General features: G+C 43.1%; 1 protein-coding gene across 3 annotated transcripts in view; it reads left to right on the forward strand.

The window, feature by feature from the left end:
* The window catches only part of NPRL3 (nitrogen permease regulator-like 3 (S. cerevisiae)), a 40,638-nt gene that overhangs the window by 11,422 nt on the left and 10,767 nt on the right, over nucleotides 1-18,449 (forward strand). For 2 of the 3 annotated variants that reach the window (XM_010080296.1, XM_010080304.1), the window contains 7 exons: nucleotides 770-844; nucleotides 3,412-3,565; nucleotides 4,394-4,475; nucleotides 11,338-11,475; nucleotides 12,220-12,376; nucleotides 14,213-14,319; nucleotides 15,572-15,701. In XM_010080296.1, the coding sequence (XP_010078598.1) occupies nucleotides 770-844; nucleotides 3,412-3,565; nucleotides 4,394-4,475; nucleotides 11,338-11,475; nucleotides 12,220-12,376; nucleotides 14,213-14,319; nucleotides 15,572-15,701 (843 nt within the window). The remainder of the gene's footprint in view (nucleotides 1-769; nucleotides 845-3,411; nucleotides 3,566-4,393; nucleotides 4,476-11,337; nucleotides 11,476-12,219; nucleotides 12,377-14,212; nucleotides 14,320-15,571; nucleotides 15,702-18,449) is intronic. The other variant, XM_010080312.1, reaches the window with a different exon arrangement.

Genomic DNA, 18,449 nt, shown 5'->3' on the forward strand with positions numbered 1-18,449 from the left:
CCGGAGGTAGCTTCGGGGGCGGCAGGAGTGTCCTCTGGATTTTGTGCTCCATCTTGTGGCGACACTTGCTCGATTCAGAGTTGTTACTCTCCGATGTGTAAATTAAATTTGCTCCTCTTGGCTTCCGCTGTTCCTCCCCACCAGAAAGTCTGTGCCTGTGTTAGGGACAAAGCTCTCCGCTGCAGAAAGAATAGAGGGGGCTGGAGAACGTGTTTGAAATCCTGCAGGAAGGGAAAATAAAACCTTTTATTTTAGTACTGGAGTTCTAGAACATTTTTTTTTTTCTGATAAAAACAACAGTTTGTAATATAACACAATACAAATGGGGATTTTGTGAAAGGAAAGAATAGGGGTGGCCTGGGATGAGAAATCTATGGGCTTCTCTTTAGTTAGCAATATATATGACAATTGTGCTAAGGAATTTAAACCTAGGGTCCCCTAATGATGCTAAAATACAATAGAAAAGACACCTAGCAAAACTGCGGTCTTAACTGATATTCATTTCCGTGGTCATGACCAAAATGTTTGGTTTAAATGTTCACAGCTTCTCAGAAAAGGCAGTGTTGTAGAGTAACTGTGACACTTAAATCATAATCTTATTTTTTACAAGTCAAATTTGGTGGTGTAATTTGATTTGTCCACTCTCTTTTCTCAGCAAACTTGTTATTTGACTGAGTTAGGCTTTTTTTTTTCTTTTTTTTTCTTTTCCCCTTTGTTACTGGATCCAACTGACATTAGCCTATGGGATTTTTTAAAAAATATTTTTCAGGTATCCAAAACTGATCCCTCACCAAAGAGAGAGATGCCCACTATGATTCTCTTCAACGTGGTGTTTGCACTAAGGGTAAGGACTGTCTTCATTCCATCTGACAGTGAGATGTGCTTTGGATGTATAAGAGAATGGAGCAGGCTCACGTTGCAGTAATCTCTTGTAAAACATTTAGTGCTTGATTTCATTGGGATATTTTAATTTGAAACAACAAACCTAAACAATGTAGAATGTGACACTGGCAAGTGTGAAAGCTTTCCAGCCCAGTGGAAAACAAGTACAGTTGTTCTTTTCAGGACGCTTTCTGGAGTTTTTGGTTTTACATACCCAGAGTGTAAAGGCATGCAAGAAACCACTTTGCAAAATAGATGCGACCCCACTTGCAAGTCCTGTATTCAGAAACCTGCTCTGGCTCAGAACAGCACTGTTTTGAGTCCTTACTCATGCTGTGTGATACAGAGACATGTGCCTTTGCCCAGTGCCCCTAGGCTTTTTTTATAATTAAATGGACAGTGTTTGAAAGCTGCCTCCTCTTAGCAATGAGATCATTGTAAAGGCAGAGTGCCAGGGAGCAGCGGCTGTAGCATTCGAAATGAGAAGGTACAAGTGAAAAATACGTAGGGTTTGATGCTCAGCAAGAACCTGGAGCAAATACTTAGTTTTTGCTTGGAATTTTTTTCGGGCCTACTCTATTGACTAGATGTTGGTGTCTGCGTTAAGGGATCCTGGCTTGGCTCATCAAGTGGTATAAAACCCTAGAAATCTTATTATGCTTGAGCATTATTTGATTTCTGAGCTCTGGCTTTCTCTTCCCAGTCCGCAGGTTGCATCTGTGGAGCCATCATATTACTTTTTTGGCATGTACACTCATATTTTTATTTATTTTAAAAATAAAAGAGGGAGTTGGAGTAGCAGTCTTTATGGAAACGGTGGATTTTTGCTCGACTGGGTATAATGTCATGATTTAAAAGCCTCCAGCTCCCTGCTTGTGAAATTACCTTTTTTTTTCCCCCTCTTAGCACTAGTGCTTTTCTTAGCACTGGCTTTCCAGTGGTGACTAACATGGACATGGCTGCAGTCCAGATGGCTTGTCCTCAGCTGAAGAGCAAGGTTTCACACAAGACAATTATCCCAGCAATCAGTCTGAATCCAGCAAGAAATCGTTCACCGAGTTCTGCTGGAGAGCCAGTGTTCTTGTGCTTTGGGACATTCCTAGGTCAGGAAGTGGTGAATTTGCAATCCAGAAGCTGATTGTAGATTTCACACATGAAGAGAATGTTGTTGTTTTGGTGTATTGTAAAGCACCATGCTTGGGTTGGAGGTAAGTGTGTGTAGACGCACATGCAAACGCAAACATTCATGCCCATTGAGTCATGTGGAAGCAGAAGTGTTGAAACCAATGCTCCTTCACTCACAATATTGCAAGAGCTTAGTGGAATGCAGTGAAGACTGTATCTAGCCCACGTTTTTCTAGAATCCAGTTTCTGGTGGTTCTCCTAGGAAAACTTGCTTCTTTTTTGCATTTTGGCACTGTGATGATACTGATGTAATTGTGTGTGTAGTGTGGCACTAAATCATTTTTGCCAAATTAAACACTCTTAGTTCACAGAGAGCTGTAAAGTTTCTGGAAAGTGCTGTGCAAGAAGCAAGTGGAAATTTTTTCCTAGCATGGCGTAGTGCACTGCAGAGGGTGGGTGAGGCGTTCTGAGATAAAGATGAGAGTCCATCTGCAGTGGGCAGACAGAGCAGGCACAGTCCCAAGTGCTGTAATCAGCACTCATCCTGCTGTGTTTAAGCTTCTGGGTTACCAACGTGTCGTGACTCAGCAAGAACAGTGGAATCCAAAAATGATGACTCATGGTTTGTGAGTTTACATGCCAAGTTATCACTTGCTGGAACTGTAAATTCCTTTAAATGTCTTAACAAACATGAAACAGCTGCTTACTCAGACTGGAGCCACCGCGTCCCCCCCTTGTCAGCTGTACTTACACGATATTTTTCCAGCAGGTTCTGGGACCTGCATGAATGCAGTGGTAGTAATAAGCCATATTTGTGAAATACTTGGAAACTTAAATCTACATTCATTCTGATTTAGGATTAAATTGTCCATCATGTGCTGGTAATTCTTACCTAGTTACCATCTTGTCAGTATGTAAGACAAACATCAGTATGGCAACATGGAGAGAGTGCGCCATGTTAACGGGACTGCAAAAGCACTGCTGTCCTTACACTCCCAGTGAATTTCACCTGAATATCATGATATTCTGCCTTTTTCAAATAGCTTCATGCTTTCTTTTCTTGCTGTGTGAAATGGAGTTCTTTGGTCTCTCTGCTAGCAAAAGGCCCAGTAACAACTGGAAAAAATAAATTGGGTAGGAGTGTCATACTCCAGGTGCTGTGTTCATCTGATGCACATAGACAAGCTTAGAAATCCCCAAGCCTTCCCTTTAGCTTTGGACAGCTCTCAGCCTCTGCTTTGTTGCTGTTTGAGAAAACTCATTTCTTTTTGCAGGTTGCCAAAGAGACTTGAGTTTTGGTATTAACTTAAGATAATGCTTTTGATTCCTTATCCATGACTGTAGTTCCATACATGCGATTGTAGCTGAATGACTGACCTGTTTATTTTTCTGTGTTGCCTGCAGGCCAATGCAGATCCATCCGTGATAAACTGCTTACACAACCTCTCCCGAAGAATCGCCATAGTCTTGCAGCATGAGGAGCGCCGCTGCCAATACCTGACCAGGGAGGCCAAGCTGATCTTAGCTATTCAGGATGAAGTCTCTGCCATGTCAGAAAGTGAGTGCTGAGCTTAGCTTTGTGCAGGAATGTTTGTCCAGAAGCACTCTTTCAGAAAAGTGCTGATGTGCCACCTGACTTACTTTGTGTCTAGGATCCACGTGAACAAGTTGTGGTGCTCTTTAGCATTCTGACAGATTTTGACTGCATTTGGCCTCATCTAAGATCACTATCCCTACGCAGAGCTGTCAGCTTTAGAAATTCAATAGCTCCTTTACTTTCCTTGCTAGCTCAGTTCAGCGCGATCACTGGAGAATGTGCACTGAACCATCACATTTGGGTCTGCCTGTCAGGCTGAGATGGAAGAACCTGTATGTAGCCTGTTTCACACAACCTAGAGCAAGTTTCCCATGCTTTAATGCTGTGTGCTGAGTCACCAGACTTCTGTGAAAACTTTACTCTTACGTGTTGTTACCATGGCTAGCAAAGAGTTACAGAGCACTTCTACAGAGTGTACTTCAGAGCAATGTACTATAATAATATGCACTATTTAAGGTGAACTCTATCTGACAGTGACACATCATCTTGCTGCAAGCATTAAAAATTAAAACTGACATATAAACAAAAAAACCACTTAAAATCATCCCATGTCAAATTCACAGTTACATCTGTTTAACTGAGTTGAGGTTTAGCAGAAGTTGGCAGTAATTCACTATTATTATTTTTAACACATAACTTGAATTATTGTAAAAGGTTTAAAAGATAGTTGTAGATTCAAAAGCTATGGATTCTGTCCCTAAAATACTGGTTGATATCTAGTGGGGGAAGAGGAAACTCACTTTGCTTTGGAATCAGTTGTTTGCTTTCTTGTTTTGAACATTTCCGTAGCCACTGAAGGGCCACAGTCACCTTTTCATCACATCCTACCCAAGTGCAAACTGGCCAGAGATCTCAAAGAGACATATGACAGGTAAGTGGGATTTCCTTCCTACCTCATAGTATGCTGCTTCTCACTGAAGCCTCTTGGCCTCTTGGATGCATGTATCCAGCTCTTCATACTGCAGACCAGGTAGAGCAATGTGAAGGCTAGCTGTCAGGTGAAGTGTTTGCAGAATTGCTATCCTAATCTTTACCGTGGTCTCCCTTTGGATATGTTATGGTTCTTAAAAGCTGTTGATGTCTGTCACAGCTTTAAAAATTATTATTTTCTTCCTTAGCAGAGAGGCATATGACAAATGAATTGTAGCACTGAAAAGTGTCATAATACGGTAATATATCACTGTAGAGGTGTTCTAAACCTGCAGCTAAGTGCACACGGCTGTGTCTACCACTGATGGCAAGTCCGATACTGCCCTGACTTCGTTTGGTTGCACTGTGCATGTCTGGACAGTGAATTTGGGTTAGGTTGTGAGACTTTGAGCAGAATGGAAAGTGTAACATGCTGTTTCTTGACTGAATTAAAAATTCTGGCAAGGATTTCAAAGGAACGTGGAATTAGTGTTGAATTTCAGCAGACACCAGTCTCCCCCAGCGTACTTCTGCTCTGACAGCTCATCAGTGCTGGCTCCTCGTGCAGAGCAGACATCTCCGTTCAGGATAGGCACTTGGTGAAACACCTCGACAAAGAAGGTTTTGGTGGGAGGAAGATGATGTGCCCCTTGATGAGGGTGTTTGTCAGGGCCTGGGAAAATTACTCCTGACTTCTTTGGTTGACTGTAGAGCACATTGCATGACATTAGCCAAGCCCTTTAGCCTCCCTAGATTGTGGTTTCCCTTGTACAGAGGGAATAATCACAAGGCACTGTAAGGTGAGGCACTGAGAGCCCAAGTAAATTAATGACTGCAAAGTACACCACAAAGCTTCTAATAATCTATTCTTTTTTATGTTCAAAAGCTTTGAATTTCAGCCTGTTTGGAAGGAACATTGTATATCGTTCGATACAACTCTCACAAAACCCATACTAAATGTTAAAATACGGCACTTTTTATGTAGCCTGTAATTCTACTATTAAACTTCACCTACTACTTAACTTTCCTCTGTTCCTCTGGGGCTATGTCTTTGTGACTGGGCAAACCCTCATCTTGTTTCCAAACATTTCGGTGACACAGTGACATCTTGTGGCACTTAGCTGTGACTGGAGGAGCACAGCCCAGGCTCATGGAGTGTGCTAACACAACCCTTCCATGAAATACAGAGGAGAGACTGGCCACGGAGAAATACACGTTGGTGTTGCCCCCAAATGTAAAATAAGGCAGTGTCTCCCTCCTTCAGGAATTGTGAGTGGGGGAGAAGTGGTGCAAGTTGTATTTTGGCACTTTTGCATGACATTGTCATAACCAAATGTAAGAAATGTCTGTGCATTTGACTGGAAAGCTCTATTTGAAGAGTAGTTCGCGGAGTTGCTGGCTGGCTGAATATGGTGGTGTTCTGCAGGAGTTTTCCATTAATGCTTCATATGAGAAAGTAGGGAATGTGCTTCTTACACCTGCAGTAGTACCTAGATGGGCGGGCACAGAATTAAAATATTTTTTTTGTCAAGTAGAAGAAATGCTCTAGAAATATAATTTTTATTCTGCAACTCCAAGATGAAGAATTCCTGAGGGGCAACAGCTCTGCAGTGAAGTCTGTGTGGTCTGTCCTGGAACAAGGGTTAGTCACAAGTGACATGGGATTGCAGAAAAAGCAAATAGAGGATAATGCATAAAATAAAATCTTGTCTGTAAGATGGGAACCAGTCCTGCTCAGGATTGTAAATCCCCTGCTGTAATGAATACTGTATCCAGTCTTGGGCACTGCATTTTAAGAAGGATTTGGGCCACCTAGAGAGTGTGGAGGAGTGAGAATGACCTAAGAGGAAAGATTGAAAGATTTGGTGTGTTTCTTTTAGAGGAGAAAAGACTGCTGGGAACAGTAAGTCTTCAAATGCATGCAGTAACAATGTGCTGTTTTAAATTTACAGAGATTTCTGGCATAGCCTTTGGCATAGGGGAACAGCGCAGTAAAGTGGAGAGAGCACTTTGCATTGCAGATGGGAACCCAGCTCTTGGGATCCGCTCAAGCCAGCATTTCCTAGTGTCTGCTGATTTCTGCAGTTCCAGTCGAAGGCCTCTTGAATTATCCCGGTTGCTCCAGAGGTGCTGTCTAGCCCTTGGTTTCCTGTAGATGGTGCTGAGGTATTTCAGGCAAGACCCAACATGTCCCTTAGCAAGTTGGTTTGTACAAAACCACAAGTGTAGGAATCTTTTTTTAGTTCAAAATGTCCCCTGCATTTTGAATGAAATGCTCCCATTTTACAAGGCAGGAATCAATAGCCAGGTCATCTGGAGTGTAGCGCTGTTGCTGCTATAGAAATGGAATATTATTAAACTGACAGCTTAGAGGTAATCAACATCTAGTTCCTGGGACCTTTTTTGACTCTAATGAAGAAAATTAGAATGTTTCTTTTTTATTAGTTCAGAAAATAGATTTGAGGTCTTCATTCAGCTTGTCCTCAAACTCCAGCATTGGTGGGGAACAAAAAGCAATGGCTTCAGGACCAGGCAAGTCCAGTTGCCAGTACCTCCAGCGCTGACAAATGTACCAGTGTTACAGTGGGTGTCTCTTTTAAGCCAGCGTTCCGTTTAGGGAATTAAGACAGCTTTCACCAAGCTTTATCTGCAACTGCAGGTAATGTGTTAGCTTGATACTAGCTAACTGCCTGCCTGTTTTTAGCAAACTTCTCTGAGCTTTATATTGGAATAAAAGTGAAAGTATGGGGAGGTTTTTGGGGAGGATTGGCTTGTTTGTCTCTTTTTTTTTTAATATACAAAGAGCTTTAATAATTTTTTTGCCTAGTGGGATTTGAAGTGACTTGTAGATCAAGCCTATCTCAGCAGTTCAGGGAGAAGTGGAATAATTATATGAGATTTAATGAATTATTAGATGTTATTTGTGTGGCTGTACTGTTAAATACAGCCAACTACAGTTCTTTGACCAAAAGACAGTCAATGTGTCCTTGACAAGGAAATGTGAAACCATTTCAAAGCTCTAAGTAGTCACAACCTCTAGCAAAAATAAACAAATTCCAAAGCTACAAGCCTCCACCAAACTAGAAAACATATTAATTTCTCATCTAAATAGGATAGCCATAAAATGAGGTGTGTGTATGTAAAAATTCATAACTCTCCTATAAAATATGAGGTGGGATTCTGTGGGATGCTGGCTGACTTTCGTGTTCCCATTTTGGGGCAGTGGCTCACAGTCACTGTTCTAGGCAGAGCAGAATAGAGCAGTGATATTTCCAAAAATGTTCCCCAGCTTCCTGCAGCTCTGGAGGTGGTTTCTGTATATTCAACAGCCTTCATCTGATCTCACTTTCCGGAATTAGTCCATGGTCCTGCGAGCCAGAGTAAATATTTTACAACCACAGCATCCTCTGATAAGGAGGTCCATGGCTGAACTAGTTTCTGTGTTTCTTTCTATTTCTTTTGAACTTTGCTCCTTCTAGTATCATGAGAAGTCTCACAGGTCGTATGATGGAGAGACATTAAACAGCTTTTTCGTGTTTACTTTGCCCTTTCTCAACTTTAGACTATGATATCCCCTCTCAGTATCCCAATTCCTCACCAAATATCCCTCAGTATCACTCATCATGTGTTGTCTGAGCAGAGATTTTTTTTAAAAATAGTGTTGAAACCAAGTTTTCGTGGGATATGCTTGAATGTCTTGGAGGGTTTAATGGCCAGTTAGGGTATGGGGAATGAAGCTGGTTTTGCCCAGTTGCTCTTGAAATCTGTGGGGGAAAAAGGAAAAGTTGCAGCAAGGTCTCTGGGTACTAGTTAACTGTCTGATAAGACAGCAGACAAAATTCAGTATAGATAGATGTGAAGTAATGCATGTAAGGCCAGACAGCCCTTAAATAGTACATAACTACTCTGAAAAGAGCTTTTGGAATTACAGCAGATAGTTCCGTGAAAAAGTCAACTCAGTGGAAAAGCTCAGGGGGCAGTAACACTGCAGAGAATCCCCATAAAATGTGAAGAGTGGTTGGGAAAGGAGCAAAGAACAAATCTGTAAATTCCTGCGGTACCTACTGCACCATGAATGCTTTGTGCAATTCTAGGTTTCCTAACGGGCGGCTTAAACTCTGTCCCTGAGCTTCCCGGTGTGCAGTGCAGCCGATGCAGTGTTCTCACCTCCCACCGTCCTGCGCCTTCCTGGGCTGTTTGCTCCACAATTGTAGTTGGTTAAGAAGAATAAAGTAGAATTGGAGCTAGGTGACTTTGAAAACTTGTTTTCTTGGTATTCTCTTCTGTTGCTGGTTTCTGCTGTTCTGCTCCTGCCCCTAAAAGAAGGTGGCTCCTGGTCTGCTGGTCGCCAGCCAAATTGCTCCTGGAGGTTTGTGAGACCCACAGTATAAAGCTGGCTAAATCGATGACTTCATGTAAAAATCCACGCAATTGTGGATCTGAACTTCACATTCTGTGACTTGACTGTATTTCATGTTGCATGAATCTTTGTGTATATATTGGTGAAATTATTTAACTCTGGCTGGCTAAGGGCAGTCACGTACATTGCTGCTGGAGGACGTAGCTTTTTCCTTGTCAAATTGTTAGAGACTTGAATTATTTTCCATCCAAGGAGGGGCAGGTAAAGGAGAAATCATGCACGTAAAGCTATAAAGTAGGCTTGAAATTGTACAGTTGAATGCAAATGTAGAAGAATGAAATTAAGATCCAGATCAGCACTGAAAATCTGGTTTTCTTGTTGTCTTTAATTCTGGGCTATTGATGTATAGTGCACTGTAGACAAAATTATGCTGTGGAGAGTGTAATTATGTAATTAAAGCTTCTGCCTTGGTGCACTTGGACCAAAGAATTAAAGGAACCAACTGTATTTTTTTCTGTTTCCTGAATGTTAAACTGTGCAGGGAAAATATCCCTACAAGTGTTTTATGTTTCCGTGTATCTTTGCTTCTTTTCTGTAATCTGTTTTAATAGTCCCACCAGCTTTCAGGTTCCTCCCGTTCACTTATTGCCGTGTTTTCTCCTGTGGGTGTTTGGCCTGGTAGATAGTGTGGATGACTACAGCTTCAGAATGCCTTTGCCTTGATGTATTTTGAGAGAATCCAGCTTTATCTGTCAGTTGGGGTATGTCTGGTGGGATAAGTGGTGTTACTGGAGTTGCAGCATTTAATGCAAGAAAAGCAGAGGTGTTCGCCGTGCTTTGCATGTTCCTTGGGGGTTTGGAGCTTCTGATCAGCTGTGAGGTGGTAACATCAGAGATTTGTTAAAAAAAGGAAAGCATATGCCATATATGCTCCATTTGCAACTTGAAAAATAGATATTTTTCAGAGGTCGGTGCAGGATTTGAGAACCGGTCCGTGGCTCTGCTCTCGAGCAGCGCTGTCTGCAGCGAGGTTCTCCCTAATGAGTCTGGTCACGCAGGAGGCAGGACGGGATGGTGTTTGCGCTCTCACTGCTCTGTTGTGGTTTGGTGAATAGTTACACTGGCAGCCGGAGCTACCCAGTGTTTGTGTTTCAAAGCTGAATTTTCAGGTCTCTCTAAACCCTGTATACAACCAGATGAACTTGAAAAGAGCGTGTTAGTTTGTGGGCTACAATTGAATGCTAGGTATAAACGGTTAAGTCACCACATAAAGAGTTTCCAAGACAGGTATTCACTCCTAGCCTGTTCCTGGCGTGTTTTCACGTATGTTTTGTTTTGTGGGTGTTATTGACACAAAAGTCATATTGCGAGTCTCAACACACTCAAATTTAAAATTTGGATTGGAATTTTCAGAGTGCAAACTTTGAAATTTTATTCTAGGTCAAAAAAAAAAATTTTGCAACAAAGTTTAAAACCAAAGGATGTACTGAGAAATTCAGCTCTTCGGCTGGGTCCCACTGACGCTAGCAAAGCTGTTCCCAGGCCAGTGTTTCCTGCCTGCAGGCTGCGCAGCTTTGTAAAGGTTTGCCAGGTGGTGCTAGTTTAGCTCCTTATGCTATGCTACCCATCTTGACCCATTTTTAAGTAAATATTATTACCTACCTAGGTATATTTCATCTGTTGCCTAGACTACAGACTTCTGCAAAAATACCTGAATGATGTTCATTGCTCTAATCTGCCAGCTTTCTGGGGTTTTTTTCTGTCAGAGAGGCTTATAGTTGCTTTCAGGCTGAACATGAGGGTCAGACTTTGTTGTCATTCCTGACATGGCCATCATTTCCCTCCAGTCCTGTTGGCTGAAGTCAGCTTAAAGGCTTAAGCTAGTCCCTGTGGTTTCCTAGAATGAAGAAACTATTTAACAAGCACATTTGTGATTTCATGTGACAAGCAGGAGCAGGTTGGTAGGAAATAAACAACCTAAGCAGAACTGAAAGAGTCCATTATTGTGGAAATGTGCTGCTCATAGTACTCCTTGCCCAGTACAGACATCTCCTTTTCTTTCTCCTTGGAGAAGAAGATGGAAATTAGAGGTGAAAACATTGTGCCCAATTCATCTTTGCCCTTTGCAGCTCTGGTCTAGGGAATTTTCCAGTGCCTTGCAATAGATCTTCAAGAAACTCTTTCAAATTGAGATACTGCTGCAATGTTAAAAGCAGAGGGAGCAGAAGATCAGTGGGGTGAAGTCTTTCAAATCCCCCCAAAGCCTCGTAGGGGATAATGCTCTAAGTACAAGTTAAGGAAGCCCTTGCAGATAGGAATCAGCTGGTGCTCAGCCAGTCTGGGGAGACAGACAGGGTACATTCGGTCTTTTCTTGAGCTGATGTGATTCCTGTGTGAATCTGGACCACTGTTTTCATTTGTTATACAAGAAATGCTGTATGTATTTATTTTCTTCCTATTTTAGTCTCTGCACAACAGGGGTGGTCCGTTTACATATCAACAACTGGCTGGAAGTGAGTTTCTGCCTGCCGCATAAAATCCATTATGTTGCCACAAACTTTATACCCCCTGAAGCAATTGAGAGAAGCCTGAAATCTATCAGGTAAGAGCGAGCTCTGTCCCTCAGAGTGTGGCCGGTCCTTCCTCCAGTTCCCAGAGCGGTGCTGCAGATGTCTGTGCTAGCACAGCCGATGGGACAATGTGACACTGAACGGTGGTGGTGGGGGGCGCGTGGGCTGAGACACAAATCCCCGAAGCTGATGCCGAGGTACCGTGCTGCTGCTGAGTACGTGGCGGTGCGAAGCCGCAGCCTTTACATTAACATGAGGTGGTTGTACTGAGGTGATGCTGCAGGAGAGGTCTGCACTGTTTCCAGGCAGAGGAATTGTGTGTTCCTTTTAATCTGTTGACTCAGAAGTAAATTTGCTTTTAGAAGAAAGAGAATCCAGGCCCCATGATATCTTATTTCCTGCATTCCATGTTTACAGCTTTTTATCTGCAAAAGTAACTCGCTCTTGCTTTCTTGCTTTTTTCTACTCCATTCTCTATTTCAGATGAGCATTTTTCAGGCCAGTTCTCCTGGCTTAATTGCATGCCAGCACAGTGCAGTCTTTTTTTTCTAGTCACTGGGGCATCCAGTTACCATATAGCCCCCTATCCCCTTTTTATGGGGAGCATCTTGTCTTGTGACATAAAGATAAGCTTATTCTGAACCCACTTACAGCAGAAGGATGATATTAGAAGTTCTTTTTTAGCAGTAGATTGGCCAGGTATCATGGTTTGGGAATAACTAAGCCTTCAGGAAACGTTGCAGTTTACTGTGCAAATGTATTCCTTCTTTCTGCAGGCCTTACCATGCCTTATTGCTTTTAAATGATGAGAAGTCATTGCTTAATGAGCTCCCGCTGGACTGCTCTCCTGCCCTGGTGAGAGTAATTAAAACTACCTCTGCTGTGAAGAATTTGCAGCAACTGGCTCAAGACGCTGACTTGGCATTGCTGCAGGTAGGGGGAACTGTCAGCGGTGGCTGAAGTGCTTTTAATTCACGAGGCATTTTCTCTCTGTGTGCCAGTGGGTTTCTGTGGCACGTAAGCACATCAGTGCTCTCGGTGCAAGCAGAGTGCACAGAGAAGGTGTGAGCCTCCGGGCATGGGGAAGGGCTGGAGAGGTGAAGAGCAGCAGTGCAGAGATGGTGCTAAACGGTCCTGCGTCAACATCCCAGTCACAAATCACTGCTGGGGTAGCCTGGGCGGCTGGAGGTTCCTAATCCACACCACTGCTCAGAGCAAGTCCCTTAAAGCAGACTGCTCACTTGTCTGTTCCAATTCTGAGTGCCCCCAAGGATGGAGATCCCACAACCTGGTCCAGCATTTGACCAGCATCAGAGTGAAAAACTTTCTTCAAATCTGATGGGAATTTCCCATCTTCCAACTTGTGTGTTGCCTCTTGGCCTTTCCCGCTGAGAAGAGTGGCTCTGTTTTCTCTGTGCCATCCCCTTGGGTAGTTAAAACCAGAACAAATAGACTCTTGACATGAGCTGCAGTGGTCGTCTTGGTTCTGCCCTATTGATGGCTTTGTGCAAATGGAGGCACGCGAAACAAGTGCAAGCTGCTGCTTTCTCTGGATCTGCCCAGATCTTTTCTACTGGAGAGCTCTGAAAGTCTGTGCAAACCTACCTATTGGCTTTTCCCTTTATTTAGTGCATTAGTGCATGGATTTTGCAGACTCCCAAGGGAGAAGCTCTAGTTTAGGCTTGGGCAAAAATGTTGAGCCAGTCTCTCCAAGCCAGCAGCTCTTTCCAAATGCCTTTCCAGTACTGACAACCGTATTTCTTGTCTGAATTGCCCAGGGGGATGTGACAAGCCCTTGGAAAGGGAAGTTTCTGTAGTGGAGGGAGTGTGACGCTGGCAACCACATGAGACACGAGGCCACTGAGAGGCCGCTGTGGACAAACGTGGTCACAGGGGCCCTTTGTTTGTCAGCCCTGATGATTATATCGGATGATGCAGGAGAGGGGAGAGACGCTTCATGCTTCTGTGGGTTGATTCAGACCTGGGGATGGGGTCTCTGCTCTGTGTGACAGGGGGGAAGAACACAGCTTGTCATGTCAGGTGCTCCTGATTGTAGGTCCACACCTTCTCTTATTCCAAGGGAAAGGTCTTTGTAATAAAATTTCCAGGTCTGCTTACAGTGGTCTGCGGTGGCACTTGGCATTAGATGGGATGAACTCTGGAAATTCCCTACCGCTTCTGTAGCTTTGTTCTCCACAAAAAAGCAAAGTTAAATGCATCTAATGATAGAGGCTGGATTTTGTGTTTCGTAGACGCTATTTATGTGGCTCTTCCAGACCCATTAACAACCACCAACTTGTTTAACACATTAAAATACTTTGTGTAACTTATTACTGAAATATCTCAGTGTATTAAAAAGGCAGTGTTGGTTTCCTTCATCTTTGTGTCATAGTAGAGGCTGATTCTTTTGTTTTATTTTTCAGTTATAACATCTAATGAATTTTGTGCATAAACAAAAATAGGTTTTCGGGGCATGAAAAGTAACTAAACTTCTATTGATACAGTTTGAAGAAATTCCTTTAAGGCAGGAAATATTCAGTTGCTTAGAAATGTGAAGCAATCTCTGTAAATTCATAACCTTGTCAAATGCTTTTTGATGTGCCACATGTTATATTAAACCATGAATTTCTTCTGAAGGCAGGGTAAAAGATGGAACATTTTTCTTTCATTTCAGCTCAAACAAGACTTTTCTGTCATTGTATGGACCTCTCACTGAGAGTTTGAATTTCGCTTTTGCTCCTCTCATTTTTCTCTGTTTTCTCAATGCAGGTTTTCCAGCTTGCTGCACATCTCGTTTACTGGGGAAAAGCAATTATTATTTATCCACTGTGTGAAAACAATGTCTACATGCTTTCTCCAAACGCCAGTGTCTGTCTGTAAGTAGAAGGAAAATGAGTGAGCGTAGCAACCAAGTGGTGAGAAGTGCAGATATGCTTTCCTTCCCTGTCTTACTGGATAAAGAGTCGGATCTTTCTTCATGTCTGAATTTGTCGAGACTGTACAAAACACAAACTATTAAAGAAGCCTGCACTTGCAAAGCCATATAGGAATTTGTGTGGGGTAGGGAGGAGCATCGTAGCAGATCAATGTGGGCCTTGGAAGCAATATTTACCCTGTGAAGCTACTTTTAATATTTTCAGTCTGCTTGCTTGCTGATTGTCCATCTCAGAAAGGCTGTACGAACCTGAAGCTCTATGGAAACATTTACAAAACAAAATTCTTTAAGTTAAATAAATGAGTGTTTCATAGGACTATTTATGTATCTGGCACACAGCATCATGTGAAATTAATCAAAAGCAGCAACTCAGGGTGGTGTTGTTATCACTATGGTATTGTCTTGCATTATGGCATTTTATCCTTGGATGCCTTCTCGTAGACAGAGGGCAATGTGGCCAGTTTGGGAGCAGGCAGTGGCAGTGCAAGGAAGCTGTGGAGGCAGTGGTGGGTATTTTTGCTCTGCCGAAGGTATGCAGCCCTTTCTGTGTTGGATTTTGAGATGTTTTTAGAGTCTGTGTTGGAACTCAGTTATAGGAAAATAGTTTTAAATCAAAATTTCTGTGTCAGAAGTATAAAAATAGGGCTGGAGGGTCATACAGGAACAACCGTGCCTGTGTCATATATGGTAGTGCTGTTCTTGAAGACCTTTGTAGATGGAAATCCTATGACAGTTTTCCCAATATTTAACTTGACCATCCCTTGCTTCTGATCAGTCAGATTGCTTGTCCTGTCAGCGCAGGCAGGGAGGACGGTCACAGCTGCAGCTGGTTTGCATAATCAAAGATTGTGTGTATATCCTGCCCATCCCTGTCTCCTCCTGACTGCCCAGTCCCTGTTCCTTTGATCAGAGACTCTGCGGGTCTAGCCTTTCCAGCATTTTTATTTTTCTCCTCTGGACTGTCTCCACACCTTGAATAATGTACTGGAGCTGAGTGTAATGCCCAGATGAAAGTGCATATGCTGCTTGGTTACTCTTGCAGGATGCAACATGCTGTAAACTGTCCTCATGGTTTTTGTAGATCACAGAGAATATTTCATTTGGGAATTGGCACTTCTGTAATGCTTAAGTGGATAAATGTTACACTGACCAGCAATATAAAACTGATTTCTGCCTTTACCTCTTTTCTGTAGTTATTCTCCATTAGCAGATGCGTTTTCTTGTCAGTTCCGGGGTCACAACCTGCCGTCGATGCTTTCCAAGTTCTCCCTCCCAGTGTCACTCTCGGAGTTCAAGAATCCGCTCGCACCGCCGGTTCAGGAGGTGAGATGGGGAGTGCACAAGAGCTCCTCGTTCTCCTGCTGATGAGAACAAGGAATAGTGTTGCTTCTGGAGTACCTAGTAGGAACCTGCTAACCTTGCAGGTTTAGAAGTTGCCAGCTGCTGTGTTTCCAACCATATGATTTGTTTTTTCATGTCCACATGCCAAAAAGCTGTGGGGATGTTCAAGGGGAAGCTGTGCGGATGCGCTGTGCTAGAAAACCACAATCCTAGAAGAAAAATGAGAATGTTTCTTTTCCTTGAGTGATATAGTAAGGGAAATGGAAACTCCATTTGGCCTGCTGAAAACTGTCATAAATTAGTAGGGCTGAGTGCAAGTTTGTGGATTCCTCACAATCACATTTAATTTTATTATATTCAGTCTGCTCTTAAGTTCACAATCTGGTTTTAAAAGCAAACTGTCTGTTCACTTAGCTTTTGATATGAAATGGGAATTGTTTAAAGGCTGTTACAGGAAGTAGACTCAGCATGTAGCCAACCGAAGATCATGTGTTACAGCATTAGCATTTTAATGTTCAGATCTGGGATAATAATATACGGATTTGGGATTGGTGTGCTGTTGTTTTGCCTACGCATAGACCATGGTTTGCGGCATTTCTGGGAAGTGGGGAAATGCAAGAAAGAGCTCAATAATGTGAGGTCTCCTGGCTGACACCCATATTCCCAGATGAAGACGCTCAAACCTCTGAGCACAGCTCATTGTGGCAAGGGGAACACAGACAGGTTTCTTTAGCTGGTTCCTTGCAGTGTTGTTTGCTAGCCTTCGTACTTTGATGACTCGCTGGCTGTATGAATTTAGCCACTGTTCAGAGATCTGGAAGATTGACATGAGTTGTACACACAGGCACAACTGTGAGAGAAGTGTTTGTTGTAATTACAGGTTGGCAGAGATAATGATCAGAGATAAAGATAACTAATGATGTAGTGTCTAATCCCAATAATATGTACTGGTCAGCTGCCACCTTGGGAGGCCGGGGAAGAGCTGTGACTACCATTTTGTCAGTATTTCATTGTAGTTACAGAGAAATCAGGGTCCTGAAAATTGAAGCTGAATTGATAGCATTAATTTTTTTCCAGCTGCAGTAGCTTCAGGAGGCATTCTTAGTCTCAGTACTCCTTTTAAAATTAATTACTCACCTTAATACTTCTCCTTCAATACTTCTGGTTCTTGGACATCCTACTTTTCCTTAAAATACCCAAATAAATTCTGCCACTTCCTGCTGCAGTTATGCCTTGAAACAGCAGTGCGTGATCAATGCTTGCCAGAGCTGTTGGAGTGCTGACATGGCTCTTTGGAAGCGTGCGTCTCCTCTCTGATGCTGACCCCGATGTGGTGGGGTCCTAGAGGTCACCAGCATGACTTGTTTTCATCATCCTTCCAGCATGTGTGGAGAGATGAAGGGTGATGCCAGGAAAAGCTCTGGCAGTGCCTCCTAGAGTCTGAAAAGAGGAGGTGAGGACTGTGGTTGCAGAGGACTTGGGGCGACATTGTCAAGACGTGTGTGGAGATGGAGACCACCATACAGTGGTGGGCTGTTGGGAGTCATGGCGAGCTGCTTTTGGATCAAGCGAAGCCTGACAGTTCTTGGGGGAGTTGAGACTGAAGAGTTTTCAGATGTTTCCATATGTGTACATTTTCTTCTACTTGGATTTACCTAAGGAGAACTCTTTGTACTTTTGTTTTGTTAGGAACTGGCCTTTTAAGAGAGACGAATCCAATTCCTGTCCTGAGGTGGTCAGGCTCCAATTGTAATTAACAGAGATCTAGTCGATACAGCAATTAATCTGATGAAGTGTGGGTGGGTTTTTGTTCCGCTGTGTGGTGATAAAAGATGCTGTACTCTGAACTGTAAATATTGTCAAATTGTATTTGCTTTGCCTTTGAAAAAAATGAACAAAGCTTGGATCTCTCACTGTAATTTTGTCCTGTGTGTACACAGGAGGGGATGTAGGGGGTTTTAACTTTGAAGATTTTCACCAGTAGTCGTTATCTTATGCTTTCCATCGCACTGACTGTACTGTCTCTGTTTCTGAAGGTCAGCTGTGCTAGAAGGTCAGTACTGTGGGAAGAGCTGTGTTTTCTGCAGAAACGGTTACAGTCCCATGGCATCCATCCCAGTTGATTCTTGTCTTAGGCATGGGATTGGCTCCCTCCTGTTGGCATGTGTTTCTGGATGGGCAGAGGATACGGAAGGCATTAATAAAGTCCACGATACAAACTAGGAAAGCTGTTAGAGAGCCCTTCCTCCTGTTTTTATACCAAGTCATGCTGCCTGATGTGCTGCTTGCTTACAGTTACATGGGTGGAGTTGCTCCATTCCTTTGGGTTGATGAAAAAAATGTGGCACTGGCATTTGTATACTTGGGGGGCTGTGGCGTTTTTTGCCTGGTAGGAGGTACAACTACCCTGCAATACTCTGAGCAAGGACAAAGACAAGACTGCCTTGAAAGCTGGAGTGCACGTCTACATTCTGCTTTCGGGTCTGTGTCAAGTAGGCAGGAGATGTCCCGTGAGCGGTGTCTGCCAGGACTGCCTGTGCTCTCAGCCGTGCCCCGTGCGAGAGACAGGAATTCTTCTTGAGCCCATCTTCTTCATCTCTTCTCTTGCCTGCGATGACGAGCCATATGTTGCAGTTGAACTCTGTTGTGTATCTGTTGGTGGCCTTGTGCTTGTAATTTGCGAAGTCCTTGGCTTTGTGCAGCGATGTCTATGCTAGCTTCTCTTTTTCT

The sequence above is a fragment of the Pterocles gutturalis genome, unplaced genomic scaffold, assembly GCF_000699245.1.
Source record: "Pterocles gutturalis isolate BGI_N339 unplaced genomic scaffold, ASM69924v1 scaffold14046, whole genome shotgun sequence".
NCBI classification, from domain to species: Eukaryota; Metazoa; Chordata; class Aves; order Pterocliformes; family Pteroclidae; genus Pterocles; species Pterocles gutturalis.